The sequence below is a fragment of the Lepidothrix coronata genome, unplaced genomic scaffold (genome assembly GCF_001604755.1).
Source record: "Lepidothrix coronata isolate B3197 unplaced genomic scaffold, Lepidothrix_coronata-1.0 Scaffold99, whole genome shotgun sequence".
Classification (NCBI taxonomy): Eukaryota; Metazoa; Chordata; class Aves; order Passeriformes; family Pipridae; genus Lepidothrix; species Lepidothrix coronata.
Genome location: NW_016690279.1, coordinates 2,225,159 through 2,240,629, shown reverse-complemented (window position 1 = coordinate 2,240,629; position 15,471 = coordinate 2,225,159). Strand labels below are relative to the sequence as shown.

Below are 15,471 nucleotides of genomic sequence, written 5' to 3'. Positions count from 1 at the left end.
GGACCTGGCCCCAGCCCCGGGGTGAGCTGGTGAGGATGACTCAGCCTCTACTGGATCCAGACCCAAATCTAAGATGCAATTATGACTTATAAATATTTGTATTTTGTTTTTCTCTTTTGCAATCAACTCCTTTTCTCCAGGCTGTCCTGCAGTCGGAGTTTCCATCTCCAGCCGTGCTGGCCCCTGGCTGGAAGGCAAACACCCCCAGCACCTTCCAACACGCCAGACCAAGTCCACGACAGAATCCCTTCTTCTTCTAAGAAGATGCCAATGTGCAAATCTAAAATTACAAACAGACACTCTCTAAACCCAGACTCTTATCTTTTGGGCTCAGATTCAGGAATGTGCCCTCACAGGACTGACATTAAACATGCAGTGCTGGTGATAATGCAATTTAGGACCATTTAAGCAACTCAACACACCTCAACCCACCCCTGGCTCAGCCATGAGGTCCTGAGCCTGATGGACACCCTCCAGCCTGCCTCACTCCAAGTGTTTGTCATTAAACAGTCTAATTCACAATGTTTTTGAAACCCAACCAGGGATTTCAGTCTTTTTTCTGAAACTTATTTTCTTGATATGATCCTTCACTTTCAAATAGCACCAATAAAACCTACCCTGGGGAGAGGAAGGGGGTTACAGAAGCTGAAAACCAGGTGTTTTCAACTTGGAAAAAAGTAGCACTGAGTATTTCCGGTGGCTTGGTTATTACAGGACGTTTTGAAATTATATTTTAATAAGAAGTGAAGACATTCTCAGGTATTTCTGTGTTTTCTTGCTGACCTTTATGCAAGTTTCATCAGGAACAAGAAGAATGAGAGTTACTGTGGGCAGACTCTGTCATGCTCATGAGTAAGCACGTACACGGCTCCTTCCCCCTCCAGGTGTGCAGATCCAACTGCTCCATGTGGCTCCTGAAATCCTCCTGCAAGGTAAGAGGCTGCTTGTTGGGTCCAGTATTTGATCTGAGCCCCGACCTCTCCAAAGTAACTGTGGATTTACAACAAAACATCTATTCATCTCCAGCCAGATTTATTTTTAAGCATCCCCTTGGCACGCGTGAATAAGTTTTGTCTGTTGGATTCTGTTCCTGAGGCTGCACTTTGTTCACTGCAAATTCCAAATATAGCTGCAGGAATTATTACTATTAGTAATATAATGGTCGTGTTTGAGATGCTGGGCAGACAGAGAGGCAACCAGGGCTCTTGCCCTGAGATTTTACGATCGTTGAGCTTTACAGCCCTGTAAATAGTGAGTGTGTGATGGGAGATGATCAGCACCACCAGCCCCGTTGGGGAAGCTGCAGTTACAAGCTCAGGAGCTGATTCACTAAGGGGGATTGACCATAATAACCCCTGTAGTACGAGCCATTTGGCAATATTTCGCAGTAGGAATGTTAATTCTGGCCATTCTCTCTCACACTGAGCATCAGAGCTACAGGAGCTGAGCAGTGATGGCCAGTGTATTACCGGTTGTAGGATAAAAAGGGGTGGCTGAGAAGTCAGCAGGAGGACTCAGGACCTCAGTGTCCCTCAGTGTGGTGACAATCTGCACAAGGTGCAAAAGGGGCCCTTAAACCCAGCCAGGAAGTGTCACTGCAGAATTTCCCGGGGGAAAGGACTGTGGGGAAACCACTGACTCGGTGACATGCAAATATTTAATAAGGAGGCTCAGAGTTCAACAGCTGTGGGCTGAAATTATCTGCATGTTCAATAAAGGCAGAACATTTCCTGTCAGGTTTCTGACTGATAAAATATGTTTCTATACAATCTGAACTAGGTATCTTGGAATAGCTCATTTGGGCAAAAATCTGACACTTTCTGTTTCTTGCCTCAGCAGAAAAGCCACACACGATGTTAGCATCTCCCAGCATGGAAATTCTGCTTTTTGGACAGTCTTAGTATCAAAACAGCAGTTCAGAAAAGCCCGTGGAAACTCATCTAGATGAGATTTACAGCCCAGGTTCCAACTTGATTTGGTAGCAGAGCAGTGGAGGGGTGGCTGGCTAGTGCAGAGCTCTGGTAGCCACGTCCAGGCGACCCTGCCCCGGGGCTGTGATGTTCCCTCCCTGCCAGCACCCGCTGCTCCCTGGCTCACCCACAGCCTGAGCAAGCAGAGCTGGAGCAGACACGAGGGTGTTTCCCCTTAATCATCCAGTCTCGGTCCTTTGAGCAAGGGATGGGCTGAGGAGGCCAAAGTCTGAAAACCCTATGACGCTGGGATCCGTGCTCGGTTTAAAGAGAGTTGAATGGGGGGAGACAGGGAGTGGAAATGTTTGCAGCTTCTCCTCTTCTCTCAAAAACTGCTCCTCCTGGGATTTCCTTCACCACAGAGGCCTGACACTGGGGGACATCTGCTTCAGCCACCAAAGGAGCCACTGCAGCATCACGAGTAGCTTCTCCATGGGTACCACAGCCACGAGGACCCTCTCAAACCCCCGAAGCTGCGGTCCAGCCCTTCGGCTACAGGATGGGCACTGCGGCACACGGCGACAGGCAGGAGCTGCCCTCGGGGAGCTGGAAGGATGTGACCCACAAGCCCCATGACAACACCACAGCTTCTGCCTGGGCTGCCAGAGTGGAGGCACAAAAAACAGCAGGAAGTGTCTGGAGCTGGTTCCCAGAGCGGTGGGAGCAGCTTTGCCTGTGAGAGCTCGCCGGTGCCTGTCGTACTCTGGACTTTGGCTCTTGACAAGGTGAATTTGTAAGCCTGGGATGGCTTTTGCAGAAGGAGCAGCCAAAGGGAAGGCAGCAGGAACAAGCCTTGGAGCCTGGGACACCTGGTTTGTAGCTTGGGCAAGATATGAGATGTCTCAGGTCAGTGCTGATGCCTTCCATGGCCCCAGTCCATGAACTGGGACTGGCTGAACTTGATGCTTACGGAGGTGCAGCTCAGAGGCTGAGACAGCCTCTGGCAAGGAACACAGGGATGTCCAGAGTGCAGGTTCCACAAAAAAGGAATGCTGTGTAAGTAGGACTTCCAGTAGAGCACAGTGCTAGGGACAGAGCTCCTTGCCTGGAGCTGGAGACAGGAAGAAGTGAGAGCCCTTCAACCCCTCCACCCACAGCATCGCCCATTTGGGAGCCGAGATCTTCACATGCACCAAGTGACATCAGCCAGGCAACAGGTCTTTTTAAAAAGCAGAGCAATGTGGCCCAAAGCAGGTTTACCTTGTACCCACCAGCCAGAAAGACTGGACTGAAGCCTTGGAGGAACCTATGTCAGCCCCTTTGCTCCAACCACCCGCTCCACGTCGCTGTGATCCTTGGCAGGACTGCAGTGTCCCAGGGCACGGCTGCTCACGCCTCCTCCAAGCAGGGTGCAAGGGGCATCAAAGCCACACTGGGGCTTCTGGGCACTAAATGAAACCAGGGAAGCTGGGAGGAGGGAAGTGAGCATTGCCAGAGGTTTGGGATTGCACAAGACAAATGTGTGCGTGCTGGCGAGGAGCAGGATGTGAGCGGTGGTGTGCAGCACGCACAGCACCACACCACTCACCCATCACGAGCTCGGGAGCGTGGTCCTGATGGGTTTGGCTCCTTGTGGCTCAGGGGCAGGCAGATGTCCATGGCACAGCTCCCTGGCAGGGAACTGTCCTGCCCCAGCAGTTACCTCTGCTGGCCGAAAGGTTACAAGGGGACACCTTTCTCCATCCTGGATGCTCCTCCACTTGTTCCTTCTTTCTATCAGTCCAGGTAATAGCAGGTTATACCCACTGTCACTGGCAGGTAAAATCTGGCTACAAGGACAGAATAACTGCAGTGGACGGACATGAGTCTACAGGGTGGAAGAACACGAGGGGTCATGAGAGTGACTTACGGTGACAGAAAAGTCAAATTGGGAAGAATCAACATGAAACGGGAAAATCAGCTGAATTTCAAGGGAGAAGCAGGAAGCCAAGTTCATTGCCCCACAGTTGCCAGCCCCAAGCAAGAGACATTTTGAGCAGCTACTGCATGCTGACCCAGGCACCAAAAGCCAGAAAACACCCCCAACAAACCATTGCTCAAAAGCCACAAACTACCAGAGAAGAAGAGCTGGACCTTGGACCTGCAGTGAGCACCAGCTGGAGAAGGAATGCAAACACTGATTACAGCCCATGTCTGCAGCCAGAGAGAAAGGGAACGCTCCCCAAACAAATCATCCCTTCTGGTTGCATGAGGAAGAGAAGGAGGGTCAGATCCCTTCCCAGTGTCAAAGCCAGCAATCAAGTTAATCATCGAACATGCAACTGTGCTCAGTACTCCAGCACTCTCCATTCATCATCCCATTTTCTCACTGCAGTCAATCTCTCATGCCTCATGAGATTAATAAACAAACAACTAAATCAATACAGTCATCTCAATCCCTGCAGGCCACAGGCTCTGAACAACATAACTTCTGCCTGAAAGAAGTATCAGTGTGGAGGAGATGCTCCCAAGAGAATTCCAGCACCCCAGCTCTCAGCTGTCCAAAAATGAACACATGCACACTGGGGAATGGTTCAGCAGTGCCCTGGGAAACAGAGATATTGAGCAGGTCCTCCCCTCCTATGGCTTCCTTATCATCTGCTCAAGCATCATCAGATTGCTCGACTCTCCCTAAATCCAGGCACTGAAGGAGCATTTTCATTCTTCATGACAGGCTGGGAAATAATCTGAGCTTATTGACTCAACAAGGGGGCTGCTCTGCAAACATCAATCCTCTGATGGGGCTGATGGCCTCGGGCTCCTCAGTCCTGTGGGCAGGGAACCTCACCAGAATCTCTCCGGAGCAGAGAGAAGCATGTGTATGAGAATGAAAGTAAATTAGGTCTGAACAAGATTAACAGGGATTTAATTGAACTATGTGAACTGGAACTCCAGTCACGAGCTGCTTATTAGCCCGTCTCAAGGGATTGTGCTGCTGGCACTGGAGGAGCACAAGGATGCATTGTGAGCGCGGGACAGCGCCAGGGGCACGATGGCCCTCGAGGGGAGCGTGGTCAGAGAGGCTGAGCTGCCCCACCGTGACCAAAAACGAAGCCAGGAACTCTCAACTCTCAGCCATGTTTCTTCAGAGCTGAGGTTTGGCCTGCTGAGGGACAGGAACTCTGTGACACACACTGGCAGGGGAAGGCCAGCTCCTGGCTCTGGGTGGCAGAGCAAGGTGTGGCTCTCTGCTGGCAGGTATCTGGAGACAGACCTTTGAAAACCTCCCCTGCAATAAAATTGACTTAATGAGGTCTTCAGCTCCCTTTGGGATGTTAATTACAAAACAGCCTGGAGAAAAGTGCTTGGGAATTAAAGTAGTCACCACACTAGTCCTTCTCTCTGTTTTGGTTTTCTGGTGAGAGAACCAACAGATGTTCACCAGAGCTTGGCCACCCCACTGGTCTCACTGCAGCCAAGAGCCACCAGACAGCTCCACGCTCCAGCCATGGAAACCTGAGCTCCAGCCACACACCGATGGGCTCCCGAAAATCCCTATTAACAGCCTGCTGAATCCCCACCTAATCCCCTGCTTGCACTATTAACAAATGATGCCTTTATTATGGCTACCTTCATGGGGGCTCTCGGAGCCAAAATCTCTCATGAGAGGCAAACTGATGTAGTCCCTGCACCGTTTCCTCCTCCCTGCCAGGAAGGTGGAGCTGTACTGGGAGATAGTTTGCTACTTCCAAGACAAACACAGATACAGATGCACACATGCCTGACAGTATTAACTAACCAATTTCTCACAGATTAAAGGATCTGAAAGGATTTCCCTTAATGGATCATTTTAATGAATAGGTTATTTATGTCCCTGTGTTCCTATAGTCTGGGACTTCTGGCAGCTTTCACAGTGAAATGTGAGGGAAGCACAACTTTAAAAACAGATTTCTTTTTAAACAGAGATTCTGATTACATTTATTACACATTTCAAGAGAAACTAAGATACATGGGATATCGGTAATCTCTACATACTCTAAGTTCAGTAAACAAGCACATTCAAATAGGTATAAAGCTGTTAGGAACAGACTGGGGATTTTATTTTAATCCCTCTTCCCTCCAACAAAACCAAACCCCAACATCCATGATTTCTACTGAGCAATGAGTGAGCCAGCCTGCAGATAGCTGGATGTAGACATTGATGTAGTAGCTGCTATTTCAGGTAACAGCCACACAGTCCCCACTGCTAACTGGTCCTGAGCTGTGGAAGTGCTTCAGTATTTTGGATAAGGTGTGTGCTGCTCTTTCAATGACTCTATTAAAGCATTAACCCTCTGCTTTAGGTAACCTGCAGAAAGCTGGAGTTTAGATGAAACCGTCCTCATGTATTAAAATGCAAGGAAGGATCTGCAGTACCTACCCAGGGCAGTAGCAATGATTTTCTTCCTCCAGCAGATCAGAGATAGAGCACAGGTCTGTCATGGAAACTCACAGCAAACATTGTTCTTTGTTATTTGCGTGGGAAATTTTTGTAATATTTCTTTGTACTGAGAACTCAAAGCAACTTTAGAGTGCTTGTGTCTCCTATGCTTTGTTCTGTCCTCTCGGTATTGCCTTCATGTAGCTCAAGAAAAAAAATGCAGAATTTAAAGGAGAACTCTGAGCTGGATTTTAAGCAGTGCAACTTGGTGTCAGCATTCTGGTCAAGAGCCTGGAGCAGGGAAGCAATGAGAGGTCAGAATCACACAGTACTGGGATCTATCTGTCCCTCCCACCAAAAGCAAGAGCGAGCAGAGAATGTGGCTGTTCTCAACACTGATGGTTTCTGTAAGTGGGTTGTTCAGCTCCTGTTCAAGAACACACATCTGGGCTCACAGGGCATTTGTGGCTCGAGGATGGGAGTCTGGGTATGCAAAAAGGATTGCAGACTTGCAGCCCTGCCAGAGAGAACCCTTCCTTCAAAGCCGCTCTGAACCCTGGGTGCGCCTCAGAGAGCAGGTTCTCCTCCCATTGACTCATTCCTGATCAAACAAACCAATATGTGAGCTGGCATCAGGAAGCTCGAGCTGCCCCACGGAGACTCCGTGGCTACGTCACCCCCTATCTCCTTCCACTCCTTCCAGTCCTGTCTCGCCGTATTCAAATCTCAGACCAGATTGTCCCTGGGCCTGGAGAGGCAGAGCCCGAAGGAACAGAGTGTCTGTGTCTCTTGCCATACAGCCATGCTGCACAGCCAGCCTGCCACCCCTTGGATCTTAAAATACCACACCTCCCCAGGCTGAGAACATATTTACCCTCAGGAAGAATTCAGCCAGAGGAGATGGAGCAGACTGGAGCAGGGAAGGCTGGGAGGGAGTTTGCAAATGCAAGGAACCCCAGCTGTGTTGAAACAGGGCCCATGGTCAGGGCTCAGCCAGCTGGCAGGAGGGTTTATCCACAGCACAGCGAGGCAGTGCAGGCTGATGCACCATCAGTGCAGCATTCCCAGACTCCCACCTCAGCAGCTCTTCTCCAAAATGCAGTACCTGGTCTTCCCAAGTTTCCAAGAACAACCCCACTAGCACAGGCGTTAAATTCTGCACCTTCCAGAATCACATTGTTCCCCAATTCTTGTAGCCATCACAATCCCCACCACAGCCTCAATTCCCTGAAATGTACCTGCTTTCAAAGGTGGGAATAGAGAGGAAGAGTGCATGGGTGGGGAGTAAGACAGAGGTAGCGACGCTGGGGAAATGAAAGCTTTCATCTCTAGTAGTCTGGAATCCAGTGAGTTATTACCTAAAGAATTAAAGAATATGACAAAGACATTATGATTAAGCCATAAAATGCAGCTATGTATTTCAGACTAGATGACAACAGAGATGAATACAAAACTGTGTAGTGTGGTATCCTTGATCCATTTGATCCCTCTGGCTTCAAAAAACACAACACAAACTGGTATCCAAAGCAGCAAACCCATGCTCCACCTTCCACAGGAACTTGGTTACAAATCCCAGCCAGCATCGAGGGGCCTCTCTACCCATGAGAACTGACAGAAGTCACTTTAATGGTGACTGACACATTAATCATGTCAAATGAAGTACTGGATATGTGAAGTTCTCTTTGCTTGCAAGAAACCTATGGCAGAATCCCTCCCCTTCCATTCTTGTAAGTTCCTTCTCCCTTGTCCCTGAAAGGTAAAACATGGCAATGCCACAAAACCATTTAACAGAGTTAGTTAGTTGCCTTTGATGTTGTCTCTGAGGAAGCATGATTACAAGTGATTATTTGGTCTTTCGAGGCTCATCAGTCATGCCTTTATCGTTTCTTTTTGGTTTCCTTCTTGGGTTTCTTGCTTATCTGTGGAGCAGTTGCCTTTGGCTTCTTCACTGTCTCTGAATTCTTAGGCTCAAAACTGTCCGAGTCCTACAAAAATCAATTAAGAAACAGTCAGTAACTTTTTTTTACCTTTGCTGACAGCTTGCTTTGGGGATATGAGTATCAGCCAGAGGAAACAAGTGCTGGGTATCTCTGTTGGAACACTTTGATATCAAACTGAGGCCACGTTTAATGAGCCTCAAGCAGCACCATCTCTGCTCCTTCTGCACGTGCTTTTTGATGAGTGTGAGTTTATGCACAGAAAAAGCTTGTTACCAGAGATGCCATTAAAAGCTTAAGTGTCTAAAACAGGCTTTGGAGAAGAAAAACAAACCTAACTTTGAAGACAAGAAAAAATCAACACTAAGTGAAAACTATTTGAATTAGGAAAAGATAATGTATAATCATCAGGGTGCATGGAAACATTCAGCAGGTATTTCTGCCAAATATTAATCATTATCATGTGCAAGACAAAAAAATATTCCCTGAAACAGCAGTACAAACAGAAAGTTCAGAGCCTTTAAACCAAGCCTAAAATCCAGGGAGGGAATTGCAGGCAAATCTTTCTTCACCTGGACTAACAAAATGCTTAGATATGTTGCTTGTTTCCTTCAGGGAAGATGAGAGATAATATTGCAGCCATGGGAAATAAAGTCTAGTTATCTTGTGAAAACACGAGGGAACAGCGCCAGTCTCCTCTGAGAAAGCACACACATGCAGATTGCCTCCTTTCATTAAATGCATTTGAGTATAAATATTGCTTTAGCATCTTGGTTTCTCTCAGCCTGAGTGTGCCAACTGGAAAAGGACACAAAAAATGGCTGAGCAAGACGTGCTGGTTTCAAGCTTCCAAGCCAGTGCTGCAGATAATGGAGGGGGAGGCAGCATCTGACAGTATCCTTTTAATCAAAGAGCTTGGTTCAAACGTCTCTCAGGTTCCTGGGCTATTACAGTTCACATCTGTGTGGCTTTCCAAGGAAGGAGGCTTGGCTGGCTTTCCAAAGGCTGTGATGGGCGCACAGGGAGCCGGCAGGCTCGGAGAGATGGAGCAACACGCGGGTATTACTCAGGGATGCAGCGTGCTGCTGCCATAAACTGAACACTGCTGCCTTCTAATGTCCAAACCAGGGGAGACTTCAAAGTCTGAGGCCTCCAAGACAGAGAAGCTCTTCAGTATCCTACCCACACTCAAGCATCATTCCCAGGACCTGGAGGGGTAGCCTCTGGTGTTTATGGCCTTGTGAACCAGTCATATGGACAGCAGATCAGGAGGAGAGTACACACATGGAGAAAATAAAAAGTAGAATATGCAAACATCAAGGCATGCTTGCAAAAGTAAGCAGTAAAAGCTTACTTGAGCTTTACTGTTTTAACTGGGAGTTTCCCACTCCAAACCAAAGCTCTCGCTCTTTTCAGCTTTCAAAAATGGGGTTAATTGGTATTTCTCAAACATTTATTGGGGAAACCAGAGACTCTGACAGACAGACACTGGTGGCTGCAGGGTAACAGTGCAAAGGTTGGACTCAATAATTTTGGAGGTCTTTTCCAATCTGAATGATTCTAAGACTCGCAATGCCACTGCATTGTGTGTAGCAAGCACCACTTCATCTCCCTGCCAGGAGCTGCAGCTCCTGCAGCAGGAGCAGGAGGAGGGAGCATGACCCATGCCAGGACAGTGTCACATCACACCTGCAGCCAAAGGTGAAGAAGTTGGGTCATGAACCACATCTTTCACACTGTACCTCACCCTGGGGCATTCCCTTGCCCAGACAGGCTGTAAATTTCCATGCTTCCTCTGCACAGGAGGGAGCAAATGTGGCAATAAAGATAAGCTGAAAACACAACTCCCCATGCTGAGTTGTTACTGAAAATGCATCATACACCTTTAGACAAAATCTGTACCAAAGCAACAAACTTGCAGCCTGACCAGCACTGAAACACCTGTGCCCAGCACTCAGCATTGCCAAGCACACAGAGGTCTTTCATCAGAAAAGCAGGATGCAGGACATCCCTCAGTCCAGAGGAACCAGAGTCCTGCAGCTCACCTCAACCTTTCACTTCCACCTCCTGCTGTGCCAGCTGCATCAAAGGACCCTCCAGCACTGCACAGGGTGTCAGGACTGAAAACTGCCCCCCTCACATCAGGATATACTACAAACTTCATCTGCATCTTGTTTCCAAAAATCACACACAAACTAGCACCCAGAGCCACTTCCTGAAAAGCAGACCCTGCCTGGCAATTAATGAAGCAAATCAGCAGCAGGATGACAATATGGGGTTGGGACAAAGCCTTCTCATGCAGCCAGGAACAGCACGTACATTTAACACCTTGCCAGTGCTTCAGGTTGTTTTTTCCAGTGGTATTCAGAGAGACCCTTGCTTAGGTGTTTGTTCCTGGCTTTCCTATCTGGCGGTAAATCAAAAGACAAAAGCTGGAGGTGGGAAGGCTTGAGGGAAGGAAAGAGAGTGAACAATGAAACTGTTACCACCAATCCCAGGGGCAGACTGCTGTGCCTCCATCAGCTACTCGACATTCCCCCCCATCCTGTTTTCTCTGACTCTGCCCATCTATATCAATATTAAAGAGCACTGCTTACTGTCTTGTGGGCCTTGGACACCGGCAGGATTATGGCCAGCACACAGATCAGCTGGAAAATGGCTCCAAAGAAGAGTCCGTAGCGAAGCACATTCTCCATGAATGTGGGCTCAGGGATTTCAGGAGGGGAGAAATCCAACTCTGCAGCCATTGTGAGTGCACCCTTCTCCTCTACCGCTCTCAAGAAGACTGGGTACTGCACAGGGGAAAAAACAGAGCAATTATTTGCATCAGGCTTTCTGCTACTCACTTTCCATTACCCCAAAATGACAGACTCTCCCATGCAGGTGTTTTGAAGATACTCTCGATCTACAGAAGCAATAGCAAAGAGGAAAATGAAAGCTGCATTTAATTTGGATGTTTGTCTTTTATCACCTGACTACTAAAATAGTCCTCAAATGCTGGTATTAGTCTGTTTGCAGGTGAGGGGCCGACAAACGAAATATTAACAATATTTATTAAGCAATAAGCTTAATAAGCAAAAACATACTTCTCCCTGAAGTCAATCATGCATGCAAGGTGATTATTAATAGTTTTCACTTACACTGTCTATGTGATCACAGCCTTGTTTTAGATGCTGTACAAACCCAACTACTTAAATAAACCACAGAAGTAGAGCTGATGAAGACAGAGGAATGAGTTATGTGTACAAATTTAAGTGTGGCTTTAGTGGCTGGTTACACAAAGCCCCACGTACCTCGCAACAGTCACACAGGTAGTTTGTGGCAGAGTTAAATATTGATCTCCTGGGTCCCAAGTTTCTCAGCCTCAAGACCATCCTTTCTTTCTCCCTTTATCTTTTGCTAATGGAGTTGTCAATTCATTCTATGAATGACTAATGGCTTTCTACAAAAAGGAGAGCTCTCCTGCCAGAACTGCTGGAGTATGCCACAGGAAGTCCCCAAAGGGAAATCCAATTAGTCTGGGATGCCATCACACTCAGCTGTGATTACTGCCCTCCTCTGTTCTCCTGACCTGTATGATCCCAGTGTGCACTCGCTGAGTCAGCACTGCTTACTGATACACTACAATTCTCTGTATCACTAAAGCTTGGCTGAGAGATATGCTGCACACATGCTTCAGTTGAATCTGCCTCCTAGAAATTATGTCCAAAACAGGCCCTGCATTTCTCAGGCTGGGAGGAGGTTGCTATGATCTGCAGATGTGACACGGTCGAGAAAGAGACTCAATTTAAGAGTATAATCAGAGTAAAGTTACAGTTGATAAATTTGAGACAATCAACAACTCAGTGCCATTGCATAAGAGGCAAATATCACTTGACACACTAAAAGGAGTGGTACAGAAATTACAAGAAATAATTATTTTGTTTTAATTCATTTGAAGTACGGAATCAAGACAGGAAAACATTCCCAACTGCACAGACTGGCAGCCACTGGAATAGAAAGACTGTGGAATCCCTGCTCCTGGCGATTCAGAAGAGCAGCTCAGATAAGCACTGGCCTGGGATGGGGTGTGGGTACATATAATCCTGCACTTCAAGCAGGAAATAAGAATAGGTGAACTCTCACGATCCCTTCCAGGTCTGTACTTTGGTGAACAAAAATGTTTCAAATTCTGACTAAAACTCAGTCAGCAAGGGCCGTGTGGGACCTGTACATGAAGGCAGAACACACGCTGCCCTCGCAGGCTCAGCCAGTCCCAACCAGACCCAAAGGCTGCACAGCAGCGTGAACAAACACTTCAGGACATGTGGCTCATCCCCAACTGCTTTTACCTTTAAGACCCTCCCTCTCCCCAATCTGCAAGGCAGCAGCTCCTAAGCAAGAAACAGAATCACTGGAAGCTTCACCCCTGAGCTGCCTTTATCTCATCCTCACTTATCGGGATATCTTTTGTAAACATAATTCCTGCCCATCCCCGTCCTCAAACACAGCAGGAAGGGATGTTGCTTCATTCCTCACCTGGAGTTTTCTCAGGACAAACGCCTACTGATAATCCTGACTCACACACCTGGAACACCACACACAGAGATAAACCAGAAAAGGAAATCAATACAGTGAAAACAAACATTCTCCATCCTCATCTTCCTCCTTTCCCCTTTCCTACCTCACCTCCCTTGAGGGAATTAGTAATTCTCTGACAAACCCCAGGTGACATGACCAGCATCAAGGGCTCTCACGCAGGCTGGTAGCAGCTGCCACCCCCATTATAAGCAGTACCCCATGAATGAAATACTCTCAAAGACCTGACCTCATGTTCCATCTGGTCACAGCAGAGCTGTGCAGGCACCCCACACTCGGACCATTCCTTCTCCTGCCATCAGTGGAGCTGAACTAACATTACCAAAACTCCTTCCTGTTTTAAAGAACTCCTGTGGTTCACGCAGTGCCCAAAGCTGCACACGCAGGGAGTTTGAACTCCCCAAATGGGCAGGCCAGAGCTGATCTCTGGGTGCTGGGGCTCAGCACCAGGCACGTGCCTTCTGCACCCAACACAGAACCTGCAAAGGGAGTTCCCTTACCCAGAGCATCACTTCCTGACACTCTGCCTTGCACCTAAGCCAACAGGTCCCTAGATGACTGAGTCTTCCTCCCTGTTCCCGAGAAACTCAGTTTTAACACCTCTTCCCTGGCTAACATCTCTTCTTCTCCACAGGTTATTAACCGCCTTTTTCCTCAGACCACTTCACCACAGCTGCACTTACTAATTCTTCTTAAATTGCATTTAAAGATCAATACTCCCATTTTAAACCCTGAGAGGAGGCTTTCCCCAACCCCTCCAACTTATTTATTTGGTCTAACACCCACTGAGTAAGCTGGAGAAGTGGGAAAATATCTCCTCTCCCCATAAGCCTGCCCATCTCACTGGAACATAACATCAGAAATTGGTCACAAACAGTTGCAACTGCACTACAGGAATTTATATTGACTACATGTTTAAAAACATCCAGTCTTGCTCCTACTCCATTAGGGTTTTACAGCAAGCCAGCTGCCCCCACGCAGCAGGACTTGGCCCTGTAGCAAAGCCAGAGCTGGGCCACAGACCCAGGCAGGGGCTCCTCGGGGCTGCAGCTCCTGCTTTTGTCAGTGGCAGCACTGAAGGGGATGTGGCTGTTCCCCATGGAGCAGGATCAGGCCCTGTGATGAACATCCGTGTGTTTCCAGGATCAGGGCCGTGCAGCAGCCACCTCAGTACAGCCAGACACAAACCTTTCTTCTTGCTGTGTCTCCCAGCTGGCACCTTCAAGACCTGCTACTACACAAATAATTAGTGATGGCCAAAGCCATAGGAACAGCTCAAGTAATATGTATTAGCTTTCTCTTGGGGTGGAAATAAAGAGTAACGTCCCTGCAGAACACAAAATCTTCTGTCAGAGGGTGAGGCAAAAAAGCTCAGGTTGGATATTCTTAAATGGCTTAGCAGGTGTTGGGATGGAGCCCGAGCAATTCCTACGGGGATCTGCGTGTGCTCCACAGCGCTGACAGCGCGGCCTAGGAGGATATCCCAGGACAAGCAGGCGATCCCAGGATAACCAGGATGTCCAACCTGTGGGATAACGGGCCGGGGCTGTCCGGCCGTGCCCGGGGGCTGCGGGAGAAGCAGCTGTGCAGCCCCGGAGCGGGGACACCCTGCGCTGCTGCTCCCGCTCCTCCTCCTCCCCCCTGCCCAGGGACCAGCTCCCCTCGGGGCCGCCCGGCCGGACCAGCGAGGCCCCGGGGGTGTCCCCCCGCCTGCCGGGGCCGGGGCGATGCCGGAGCTCCGCCGCCCCCTCCCCGCAGCGCCGGGACCCGCGGCCGCCCCTCCGGCCCCGCTCACCGCCCGCTCCGCTCGCCCGGCCCGCGCCGCCCCGGAACTGCTCCCGCCCGCTGGAAGTGCTTCCCGCCCCGTCCCTGGCAACCATCCCTAGCAACCGTCCCTAGCAACCATCCCTGGCGACCGCCCCCGCAGCCGCCCCCGGGGCGGCCCGAGCGGGACCGGGCCCGCGGGGTCCGAAGAGCCCCGAGCCCGTCCCGGCTGCGGGAGCCGCGGGCCCGGCCCGTCACAGGGCCAGCCCGGCTGGAAAAGCCCTCTGGGATCGCTGAGTCCAGCCCATGACCCAGCACCACCTTGTCAACCAGACCATGGCACCGATGCCACATCCAGTCTTTCCTAAAACACCTCCAGGGACGGTGACTCCACCGCCTCCCTGGGCAGCCCATTCCAATGTGTGATCACCCTTTCGTGAAGAAATTCTTCCTGGGGTCCAATCCAAATCTCCCCTGGTGCCTTTACACCACGGGGTTAATGTACTCACCCCCTAAATCCGTGTGAGTGTTTTAATCCCACCATCAATAACGTGGCCTTTCAGGCCTGGCAGGTTTCTCTTTATCCACAAGGTTTTCATCTGCTCCCTTGACGTGTTCTGGCAGCAACAATTAAGATGTGCTTCTGGCTTTGCTCTTGCCAGGGATTTTATTTATTTTCAATGCCCCTTCCAGTATCCAGCTCTGAACTGGAGATGCCTTGATAAGATGACCTACAAAAGGAAAAATGGCCTGGGCTCTGTTTTCTCGTTTGTGGTATTTAAAGAATCTGATTTGTTTTGCCCTTTTTCTAACCCTAAACTATCAGATGTGCCGGCTTGGTTTTGCTGCAGAGCTTGATTACCAGAGAGCCTAAATACTTTAG

The 15,471-nt window shown here is 49.1% G+C and overlaps 1 protein-coding gene across 7 annotated transcripts; it reads right to left on the bottom strand.

Moving 5' to 3' along the window:
- Window positions 1–662: 662 nt before the first annotated feature.
- Window positions 663–15,121, bottom strand: MANBAL (mannosidase beta like). 7 transcript variants are annotated; one of them, XR_001876145.1, is made up of 6 exons: window positions 14,620–14,657; window positions 14,013–14,151; window positions 12,765–12,813; window positions 10,844–11,038; window positions 2,098–8,294; window positions 663–925 (listed from the first exon to the last, which is right to left on the bottom strand). XR_001876145.1 is itself a non-coding variant. In XM_017822821.1 (4 exons), exons 3-4 carry the CDS (start codon window positions 10,991–10,993, stop codon window positions 8,187–8,189), a joined length of 258 nt encoding a protein of 85 aa, XP_017678310.1. In that variant the 5' UTR covers window positions 10,994–11,038; window positions 12,765–12,813; window positions 14,620–14,663; the 3' UTR covers window positions 5,040–8,186. The 7 variants fall into 7 exon arrangements, 4 of the variants coding, with proteins under 4 accessions (XP_017678310.1, XP_017678309.1, XP_017678311.1 ...); XR_001876143.1 differs by having other exon boundaries at window positions 681–925; window positions 3,171–8,294; XR_001876144.1 differs by lacking the exon at window positions 663–925 and having other exon boundaries at window positions 1,016–8,294.
- Between the last annotated feature and the right edge of the window lie 350 nt (window positions 15,122–15,471).

What these genes read in the sequence shown, in the direction of transcription:
- MANBAL (XM_017822822.1), bottom strand. Translation starts at nt 10,993, where the DNA reads ATGGCTGCAGAGTTGGATTTCTCCCCTCCTGAAATCCCTGAGCCCACA. An exon ending in TGTCCAAGGCCCACAAGACA is followed by an intron (nt 8,295 to 10,843) that starts GTAAGCAGTGCT and finishes TGATTTTTGTAG; the next exon opens with GACTCGGACAGTTTTGAGCC.